The sequence below is a fragment of the Acinonyx jubatus genome, chromosome F2, assembly GCF_027475565.1.
Source record: "Acinonyx jubatus isolate Ajub_Pintada_27869175 chromosome F2, VMU_Ajub_asm_v1.0, whole genome shotgun sequence".
NCBI classification, from domain to species: Eukaryota; Metazoa; Chordata; class Mammalia; order Carnivora; family Felidae; genus Acinonyx; species Acinonyx jubatus.
Window position 1 is genome coordinate 1550276 of NC_069394.1, and position 10559 is coordinate 1560834.

Genomic DNA, 10559 nt, shown 5'->3' on the forward strand with positions numbered 1-10559 from the left:
CTAAACACCTGCCCGCCTTAGAGAGTGTGAGGACAGCTTAGGATGGCAAGATTCAGTGACACCCTTCTTTCTGTCTTCCACTCTGTTCCATCTCAAACTGGCTGGCATGTTGGTGGCAGAGGGAGAGAACTAGGAGGAGGGCAACATGCACACACATGAACACACACCCTCCTACTGCTGGCTGCAGACTCATGCAGACCCAAGTTCGAAGCAGTGAGCTCTGTGTTTTTAAAAGTGTAGGACAGGGAAGCAGAATATGAATGATACAGACTCAGACTCATAGGGGCCAGAGTTGATCCTGCACAGAGTGATTCCTGTGCAGGAAGCACAAAGGTATGGAGCTTGGAGAAGCCCTGATCCCTACAAAGCCATTTGTGTTCTCCACGGCATCATCGGAGAACCCAGGGGCGAAGGGGACACCGTGCGCCGGGGCAGCGGCTGGTGTGTGCACACGAGGGCTGTATGTGCTCACGCGTTTGTTCATTCAAGAAACACAGACTGAATCTTAAGCCATGGCACCCCTGCAGGCCATGAGGCCGGGCTGGGAAGATCAAGCTAGAAGGCCGGCATGCTGCACGTAGAGTCCCTTGACCTCTCAGAGCTGCCCACAGGACCGCGGAGTCCTGACTGGACGCATAAGGTGCAAGACGCTGTGGGATCCATTCTCTGGTTTTCGGATTGCTGGTTTGTTTCCAGCCGGTTATTACACTGGAATGGGAGCTCCGAGCATCAGTCAGCTCGGAGCCCGGGGGCACCTCCCCTCCCTATGATGGCTGTGGGAGCACTCCCTGTGTTCACAGCTCTAGACCAGGTGGCTGGGGCCCTGCCCCCTACAGTCCTCAGCAGGCAGCAGGGGAGGGGCCGCTGTTGCCTTTGACCCTCAGCAACCTGGGGACTGTGTCCCACCCCCACTCTGGCCGAAGCAGCCTCTACGCACTGGTAGCCGTGGACCACCTGCAGAGGACCAGGGGCCTCGAGATCTATTGCCTTTTCCCAGACCCGATCTTTGGGGGTGGAACGAACACCGGACCCAACCCAAGTCCTAGAAGACAAGCAGCAACGCACGTCTAGCTGCACATCCCCAGGGAACCCGCCTTCCTGTCCCCCAACACCAGGCCCCATCACTCAGTCCCTGTCTCTCCCAGGCCTTGGGGCCTGGTGGTAAACGGCCGTTATGTGGTGCACTGCATTGTCTGCACTTCAGCCGTGCTGGAAACCAGGCAAAGTGTGTCGTGCTGTCGTGAGCTTGTGAGACGTGTCTCTTGTCCCTCAGTGCCGTCCTGTCACCTGACCCTCCACGGTCGCGCGTCCTTCCCACGTGGGCCCTGGGACAGCGCTCCCACTCGCGTTGGGAAGCCCGCCGTGTGCCCGGACACGATGACGCGCTTCTCCTGCGCCACGTCCCGTGGCGGCTCCTGCTCACTACAGCGCAGAAGGACGGGTGCACGCACTCGTTTCCAACCCTGCAAATTCAGCGGTGGGAACGCACCGCCGCAGAGACCGTGCTCCCCGACTGGGCCTTGGCCGGTCGTCCCCACTTCGGCCGGCTCTTCCTATCGCCCACACTCTTGTTGGCAGCGTAATGCAGTGGAAATACGTGCGTGGAAGCCGCTGGATCCCAGGGCCCCTTAAGAGCCGCGCTTCCAGAAGAGGGGCCGCCTGGACCCTCGGTGGGCAGAAGACGAGGGGGGGGGGGGGGGGGCGGGGACAGTCCCCGCTGGGGGCGGGGCCCGAGGCGCGGCTGCAGCTGGCCCGCGGGCCTCGAGAGGGCGCCCACGACTTCCGCCGCCTGGGCCGCCGCTGGGGGTGGAGGGTCGGCAGCAGGCGGGGCTGCATGGCCTGGGCCGCTGTGGCTTCAGCCTGCGTCTCTGCCAAAGCAAGGCGTGCCCACCGTTCGGGGCTGAGGCACGCGCACGTGGCAGCTTGCTGAAGGGGCCTGGGCAGTCGTGACTCCTCGCCCCGCCGAAGACTCCCCGGGGCAACGACTGGAGCGGGGACAGGATCCCACTGCAGTACCCTTGAAGACACTCAGATCTTGGCCCTTCCCACCGACACCCGCACGCAGCCTCCTTGCTGCCTCCAGAGCCCCAGCTGCGGCTACCCCATCGCCCCCTCCCCAAATCACGGTCAGGGCTGGGGGCCCAGCAGGAGCCAGGGCCGCGGGGCCCCTGTGACACGTTGGGGGCCCTGGGGGTGGCAGGAACCCAGGGCTCGTGTCCCCTCATCTGAAAATGGGAACGATGATGGCCAGAGCCACCTCGGGGGAACCCCGCCTGACGTGGGTGAGGTGCCCTGGGACCCCAAACCCGGGATCCACCCTCCAGAGGGTGGGAGCCCACGCCCACAGCCCCCATTGTGGACTTGATCCTCCCGCCACTGGCCTGAGCTCTGGGTCCGCACCCCTGAGCGCAGGCTTCCGGGCGGGAAAGGAGGGCCTGGGCACCGATCGCCGCCCCTGCGGGGGGCCACACGGGGGGCCAGGCAAGCGGTGCCTCATTTCCCCGCCTGAGGAGTGGCTTGCTCGTGTCCTGGGCATTCGCTGCCCCAGAGCTGAGGCAGCAGAGCCAGCGAGACGGGGTGCCGGCCACATCGGTGCCACCCACAGTTGGGTCGCTGGAGTCCCCTAAGGGCCCTGAAAGCCCTCCCGGGCGGGGACCCTTGTCGGCTCACGTGGGCGTTCCCTGCACCCAGCCTATGATCTGGGAAGAGTGGACAGAAGGCACGTAGGTTTGTGGGACTCATGGCCGCCCACTGCTTCCTGCTCTGGTCCTTGTAGAAAGGAGAGAACAGCGCAGGCCCCTGCGTCTCTCGATTAGATAAGGGGCCCCATCCATCTTGCTCCCTTCCCCCACCGGGGAGGAGGCAAGTGCTCACAACCCCGCCAGCCCCACTCAGCCCACGATCCAGACCCTGCCCTGCTCTCCACAGCCAGCAGCCAGCAGGCCTTGCGAAACCGTGGCACAAGGTGCCCATCCGTCTCTTCTGGAGGCCTCCAGCCCTGACCCCCGCTGCGGGTTTCCTGGCCTGGTCCAGGGACAACTTCTCCCATGACGCGATCAGGCCGCAGGCCCAGGCCTCCAGCGAGATAAAAGAGTTGGGCCGACGGGGGGCGGAGGGAGCAGCAGGATGGCATTCGGGGCAAAGGCACGAGTGTGGCTGGCAGGGCCCTGGCCGTCCCCGGGCAGGGCACGCGCACCGGGCGCCGGAGCCGCTCCGGCCCCCAAGGCGGTGCTGCCCTTCGAAGCCATACCGCGCTGTCCCGGCAACAGGTGGATGAGGTTGCTGCAGATCTGGAAGGAACAGCGCCTGGAGAGCTTTCACCTGGAGGTGCACCAGCTCTTCCAGGAGCTGGGGCCCATTTTTAGGTAAAGGCCTCCCCGCCCACCTCAGCCACAGCACCTGTGCGGCTCTCCCGAGCGGCTGCTGAGTCCGGGCCAGGCGCACTGCCGCCTGTGCTCTGCGTCCCCGGGGAGGCGGGGTGGGTGCCGAGCAGCGGGGGTTCTGGGCCTGGCACCTGGAGACTGCGGCTCTTGGGGAGGAGGGAGCACTCCCTGGCCGCGGCTGAGAGGGCAGAGCGCGGCCAGCAGAGCAGGAGAGGCTTGGGTCAGACCGCGGGAGGGACTGCCCGCTCCGGGAGAGCCCCAGTCCGGGAGAAGGGACAGGCCCACGGGAGACGGGCCGCCTTGGTCCTGCACAGTGAGGCCTGGGGGAGGGCACGGGTCCCCCAGCAGGGCTGTGAGCTTCGTCCCACAGGTATGACGTGGGAGGGACACGCATGGTGCTCCTGATGATGCCCGAGGATGTGCAGAGGCTACAGCAAGTGGACGGCCATCAACCGTGGCGGCCGCCCCTGGACCCCTGGCTGGCCTACCGACAGCATCGCGGGCACAAATGTGGCGTGTTCTTGCTGTGAGAGGGAGTCTGGGCGGGCAGGGGCGGGGAGGGGCGGGGCAGGGCTGATGGCAAGCGGGCCTGCCCAAGGCCCTTCCAGGTTGGGGCGGGAGAGCGGCCGCCGGCTCCCGCTGGGTGCCCACCCCTTGGGGATCGTATGTGTCCTGGGGCCGAGGAGGGGCAGCGGGGCCACGGCCTCAGAGAGGAGGACGGATGATCGCTGCCATCAGGGAGCCCCAGGCTGCGCAGGCCTCCGCGGACTCCCCGTGCGGGGTGGGCTTCTCCCTTCCTACAGGTCAGGGTAGGAAGCCCGGGGCAGCGGGAGGAGAGTCGGGGCTAGGGGCTCGGGAACGTGTCAGCATGTGCTGGGGCCTGAGGACCCACTGGCATTGACTAGAGCCCAGGTGGCTGAGGAGGAGAGAGGCCGGGGCTGGGGAGGGGGCGTTGGGGAGAAGGGGGACGGGGGAAGAAGGCACCTTTGCCCAGGAGCTAAGCTGTAGGTGGGTGTGTGTGTGAGCACGTGTGTGTGTGCGTGTGTGTGTGTGTGTATCCTCTTGGGTGGACAGGGGACGTGGGACCGGCCCAGAAGCATCATTCTCAGAGCAGGGAGGGTTGGAAGGAGAAGGTTGCCGGGGGCCCCTCACTCTGGAGCTGGCTGGCCCACCTCTCCCCTGTCTTCAGGGACAGGGAGAGCCCGGACAGCTGCTGACGTGCCAGCCAAGGGGCCTGCAGGTGTGCGTGAACAAACTCCACGAACCCAGGCGGCACTGCCAGGCAGGAGTTCTGGGCTCAGCCCCACCTTCCACGGGGGCACCCTGGGCCCAGCACACAAGGCCTCCCTGAGGGAAAGGGCTGGCGCTCACGCCCCCAGGCAGGCAGCCTGCCCCCTGGGACCAGCGGGCCGCTCCCTGCCTCGCCCCTTCCCCTTGGAGACGAGGAAGATGGGTCCAGGGCTGGCCCCAGGCTGCTGACTCGGGCTCCCCTGAAGCGCCTCTCTCTGCTCTACAGAAACGGGCCCGAATGGCGCATGAACCGACTGAAGCTGAACCCAGACGTGCTGTCGCCTCAGGCCGTCCAGAAGTACCTGCCCATGGTGGACTGGGTGGCAAGGGATTTCTCGAAGGCCCTGAGGTCGAGAGTGCTGCAGAATGCCCGGGGGAGTCTGACCGTGGACATCCAGCCCAGCATCCTCTCCTACACCATAGAAGGTCCGCGGGGTCAGGGTGGGAGGGAAGGGGGGTCAGGGCTCGGGGAAGCCGGGACCGGCCGGGAACGGGGCTGAGGCCCCCGTGACGCTGTCGGCCACCCTGGGCTCAGCAACCGTTCCCTGTCCACAGCCAGCAATCTAGCCCTTTTTGGAGAGCGGCTGGGCCTCCTTGGCCACAGCCCAAGTCCTGCCAGCCTGAACTTTCTCCGGGCTTTGAAGGTCATGTTAAAGTCTACCGCACAGCTCATGTTCATGCCCAGGGTCCTATCACGCTGGACAAGCACCCAGCTGTGGAAGGAGCACTTTGAGTCCTGGGACTACATCTTCCAGTATGGTGAGGGCCAGAGACCGGGCAAGCGCTGAATGCCAGGGACACCAGGGTCCCCGGTTTCCTGTCACCACAGGCTGGGGGAGGGCTGAGGTCACCTCGGGGGCCTTTGTGGCCCCGAGAGGCTTGGCGGTGAGTCTGGGCCGGGCCGGTGCTGAGCACATGGCACGGGGCAGACGGGCTGACGGGCAGGGGCATGAGGAGAAGTGGCCCGGCCCCTGTCTCTCCGTGCCCCACAGCCAACAATGCCATCCAGAAAATCTACCAGGAGCTGGCCCTCAGCCGCCCGGAGCACTACAGCGGCATCGTGGGGGAGCTGCTGACGCACGCGGACCTGAGCCTCGAGGCCATCTGGGCCAACTCCATCGAGCTCACCACCGGGAGCGTGGACACGGTCAGGACAGCAACCAGCCCTGCCCTAGGCCATGGAGCCTCCTGACCCCAGGCTGCGTGCCCCCGTGCCTGTGTCTCCTTCAGGCTCCTGTTCTGAGCTGACAGAAGGCTCTGCCCTGGGGTGGGGGGCCCGGGAACCGACCCTCAAGGGAAGGGGCCTGCAGTTCCCCGGGTGGGATGCCACACTCTAGGCCCAGTGCAGGGTGGACGAGCCCACAGACATGAGCAGCACAGACACCATTCAGTCGCCTGGGTCCTGGGAAGAGGGGAAGGGCCGCGATGCGGCTGGAGGGCTGCCTGCACCAGGAACCCTTCCCAGGCACAGAGTCCATTTGGCCCCAGGTCAGAGATGCTTTGGAGGTGACGGGCGGATGACAGAAAGGGGCGCACGGGGCTCCAGCTTGTGCAAGAGAGAACAGATGGCATGCAGCCTGGGGGTGGGGGCAGGCCGCAGGATGTGGAGTGCAGCCAGAGCCTCCTGGCCCTCCACCCCAGGTTCACGCACCAGCATCTGTGATGTCGTGCTCTGGGCCGGGCACCCGGGGCTCCGAGGAGAGGCACAGGCCTGCGGTGGAGAAACTCCCCAAATTTCCAGCCGACTCAGGGGCCGGGGCGGGCCGTCCGTGTTCCGACCACAAGGTCTGGGCTGACCTGCCTGCAGGTGTCCGGGCGACAATCCTACTGGGTGCCAACGGTTTAGGGCAGTAGAACCCCCCCGCCCCCCATACACACCCCTGAGAGGAAGGACCCCAGAGGAGGGTGAGAACCAGGCCTCGAAGGGGCTGGAGAAGGCCTGATTCTTTACTGAGCCTGGGGACACCTTCGCTGAGGGAGTCAGGTGTTAGGTTTTAGATCCTGAGGTCCCAGATCCCTGGGAGGAGTCCTCCGGGCGTCCACGTCACCGCGGATCTGAGGCGACCCACCCCCAAGGGAGGACCGTCTTCCGGGGTGGAGAGGCCCCGGGAGCTGAGGTGCGTGGCCTGGGCCAAGGTCTGAGCCCTGCACCCGTGGCTCCTGCAGACGGTCTACCCCCTGTTGATGACTCTCTTTGAGCTGGCTCGAAACCCTGAAGTGCAGCAGGCCCTACGCCAGGAGAGCCTGGGGGCCGAGGCCAGGATCTCGCAGGATCCCCAGAGCGCAACCTCGGAGCTGCCCCTGCTGCGGGCGGCCCTCAAGGAGACCTTGAGGTGGGTGTGGCAGGCCCCGGCTGCCGCCTCTGTCCTGGCCCCACTGTCTGGACAGCAGTGCTCAGGGAGCCTGCGGCCAGGTCCTGGGGCTGAGAAGCGGCTTCGCCCAAGGCGCAACCCTGTACCTCGTCCCGTTCTCCCGAAAGGGTTAGGAGCTCTTCTCCCCCTGGGCTCCCACTTCAATGTCCCGGGCCCCATCCTCGGCCGTGTCCGCCGTGTCCGGGGGCTGCTCAGGCTCAGGGCACTTTGTCTGACTCAGGAAGTGCAAGGAAGCAGCTCCTCGTGATCTAGGCTTCCCGGTGCCAGAGGCGACCCGGGAGGGTGGCTGGCAGCTCCCCCAGGCCGGCGCATCCTGGGATAGGAAGGTGGCCGAGGGGAAGCGAGGGTCCCAGGGACAGCTGAGGACCCTGTCGGGTGCCCCCATCCACAGGCTGTACCCCGTGGGGATGTCTGTGGACCGAAAGGTGGCCTCGGACGTGGTGCTGCAGAACTACCACATCCCGGCAGGGGTGAGTGAGGCCCCACAGCCCCTCCAGCAGACGCCAAGCCCGCGTGACCTTCTCACTCCTGGGGCCACCGACCCCGCCCCTCCCCACCTCTCCGCAGACATTGGTCAAGGTGCAACTCTACTCCCTGGGTCGAAACCCCTCTGTGTTTGAGAGGCCCGAGTGCTACCATCCCCAGCGCTGGCTGGACAACAGGGGCTCTGGCACCAGATACCCACACCTAGGCTTCGGCTTTGGTCTGCGCCAGTGCCTGGGGCGGCGCCTGGCAGAGACAGAGATGCTGCTGTTGCTGCACCACGTGAGCGGGCCTGGGTGGCCCGGGGGCGGAACGGGATGCGACCGGGCAGGGCGTGGCCTGCGGGTGGGCGGGGCCTGGGGGTGCCGGGTGGCCTGCTTGGGGACCACAGGCCTCTCCTTCTCCTCCGCTGCGCCTGACCCGAAAGGTAGGGTCCAGAAAGGCGAGGGAAGGTGGACCAGGACATCGGGGTTGACCATTTGGCCAGGTGGAACCCGTGCCTCTGTCCTAGGTGCTGAAAAGCTTCCTGGTGGAGACGCTCAGGCAGGAGGATGTAAAGATGACCTACCAGTTCGTGTTCGTGCCCACCACCCACCCCCTCCTCACCTTCCGGGCCATCAACTAGTCACGTCACCGCGCCGTCGGGCCAGCGGTGCTGCCAGCCCCCTTCTGCCTGCCCCCGGCCACCCTTGTTGTCTCCCACGGACCCTGCTTCTGGAGCCACAGCACTGTCCAGCCGGCGCCTCGCACCCAGGGGCAGGGGGATGAATCTGGCCGCAGGTCCTGCCTGTGAGCCCAGTGCCACCAGCGCCTTCTCCAGCGAGGAGCACCATCGGAGGGCCTTGGCCCCCGTAGCCCCCAACACTAGCTCCAGGGGCTTCAGATCCGCCCCCACCCCCACCTGCCTGTCCAATCTCATATCCCCTCTGTACTCAACCCGCCCCCACGCACAACACAGAGGTTGGCGGCCCTGTCCTGCTCACCGCCACTCCAAAGGCCAGACTCTTCGTCTGCATTGGTCTTGCCAGCCTAGACCTTGAAGCTGGGCCGTGAGTCGTCCCCCTACCTGCTCTGCTCAGTCCACTTGGGTCCTCCCGGCCCTGCCAGTGCTCTGGGACTGTGACTGAAGCACCCAGCCGAGGGCCTGGGTAAGCAGGTCAGGAGTATTGTTTCTTACAATAGCCGCCGAGGAGCTGAGGTGGACATCTGGGCCCATGAGACTCCTCTGAAAGCAGGGAGGATGGTGATCTCCTCTGGCGGGCTGCAGGGTGACCACAGAGAAGCCACCTCAGCCAGGCACAGCCACACGCTCCCTTTCACGAAGCCGTCTGTGTGCCGTGCCCGGCTGGCCTCCCACAGTGGCCCTCAGGACAGGGGCCACTCCTGACATCATGGGAGGAAGGGGTTTTGGACAGCTGTGAGGCGGCTGGGATCTCCTAGATGGCAGGAGCGAGCAGCCTGTCCCACGCTGCCTGCGGCCAGGTGACACCCCCGGCGTGGAAAGGGGCCGGGAGGCAAGGGTGAGTGGTGGGGTGGCTCTGCTCCCCCTCCTTCCCCACCCCCACCTCCCTGGGGGAGAACCGGGCACTCAGCTCACAGCAAAGCAAGGACGGAGGGGCCGCACGTGTGCCTGGGCCGGCCCCGGGCGCCCGCCGAGTGGCCCGCTGGCGTGTGTTCCCTGTGCGGACTCCCTGGAGGAGGAAAGAGCGTGAGCCCTCCTTACTGGGCCCAGTGCAGGAGGGCTGCTGCCGGGAGGAGGTCTTCTCCGTGCCCCAGCCAGGCGCAGCTGAAGGGCACGTGGAGGCAGGAAGAGAGGGCCCTGGGGACCTGGGGACACACGGGCACAAGCTGGAGCCTGGGCTTGCCACGCCGGCCCAGCCCTTCTCCCGCCGAGCTGTGAGGTCTTCCCGTGGGCACTCTATGCAGCCATCCCCCTTTCGCAGGCCCCAGGGAGGCAGGTGGGCCTTGGGAAAGCGCAGCTGCTTCAACAGGCGCTCAGCAGGGGGATTGTGGCTCCTGCCACTGCCAAGTCTCCTTCCCTGAGGCCCTGCCCTGTGGGGACACCTGCTGGCTGCTGGCGGGCAGGCCCGGAATGCCAGCTGCTCCCCCGGAGGCAGTGTGTGTGAGTCCCTCTGTGCAGCGGGGCACAGGCTCTCCTGATCTCCACGGCAGCCCTGGCAGGTGAGCACCGGGACTGTCCCCGTGTCGCCCGCGGCAAAGCCGAGGCTCAGAGAATTCGTGCAGCCGCACGGCCTCGCAGCTCATCCCTGGCAGAGATGCCAGCGCAACCCCCGCCGCCGGGCCCTCCTCTCGAGGCCTTGGTGCCTCCTCCGCCTCGAAGGACCTTGGATCGAGAGTGGCGTCACACATCTTGCAAACATCCTGCAGTGAAAGCGTGTCCGGGTCGTTTCCTGCTTCTCTGTGCTCCTCCAGCCGTGCTGTATGAGTGCTTCGTGGGGGTCCCTTTTCGTGTAACCTGCGTGCCATCTCCTGACGCTTGGCTGTGGGTGTCCGTTAGGCTCTTTCTAAAAATCCTTCCCCTTACCTGGAGACACCGTGCTTAAGAATCATCATCTTATGCCTTGTCATTCTTTCCATACACAAATAGCCTTGCCTTTAAAATCCGTGACCTCCGAGGGCGGCTGGGTGGCTCAGTCGGGTGTACGTCCGACTTCAGCCCAGGTCATGATCTCATGGTTTGTGGGTTCGAGCCCCACACGGGGCTTTGCACTGACAGCGTGCAGCCTGCTTTGGATTCTCTGTCTCCCTCTCTGTCCGCCTCCCTGTCTCTGTCTCTCTCTCTCTCTCAAAAATCAACGTTAGAAAAATTCTCAAAAATAAAGTAAAATTCAAATGAAATAAAATAACAAAAACCTGACGTCCACTCCCGGGACATCTGGTCTCCCGGCAGGTGGGGCCTGGGCCCAGGCTGTGCTCCACCTGAGCCTTTAGGTGGCCTCTTCCTGTTACCCGAGCATGGTCCCTTGCCCAGGGCCACGTTTGTGTGAATTACTCAGCCTGGGGGGGCCCC

At 65.3% G+C, this 10559-nt stretch overlaps 1 protein-coding gene across 1 annotated transcript; it reads left to right on the plus strand.

Moving 5' to 3' along the window:
- The first annotated feature begins 2739 nt into the window (after positions 1–2739).
- LOC128312793 (cytochrome P450 11B1, mitochondrial-like) lies at positions 2740–8903 on the plus strand. The gene is made up of 9 exons (XM_053208171.1): positions 2740–3365; positions 3754–3909; positions 4900–5099; positions 5229–5432; positions 5666–5820; positions 6840–7006; positions 7437–7515; positions 7613–7810; positions 8040–8903. Exons 1-9 carry the CDS (start codon positions 3127–3129, stop codon positions 8151–8153), a joined length of 1512 nt encoding a protein of 503 aa, XP_053064146.1. The 5' UTR covers positions 2740–3126; the 3' UTR covers positions 8154–8903.
- Positions 8904–10559: the final 1656 nt, after the last annotated feature.

Coding starts and splice junctions, on each gene's coding strand:
- LOC128312793 (XM_053208171.1), top strand. CDS start 3,127: ATGGCATTCGGGGCAAAGGCACGAGTGTGGCTGGCAGGGCCCTGGCCG. Junction 5,100..5,228: donor CCTCTCCTACACCATAGAAG/GTCCGCGGGGTC, acceptor CCCTGTCCACAG/CCAGCAATCTAGCCCTTTTT. Junction 7,516..7,612: donor ACTACCACATCCCGGCAGGG/GTGAGTGAGGCC, acceptor ACCTCTCCGCAG/ACATTGGTCAAGGTGCAACT.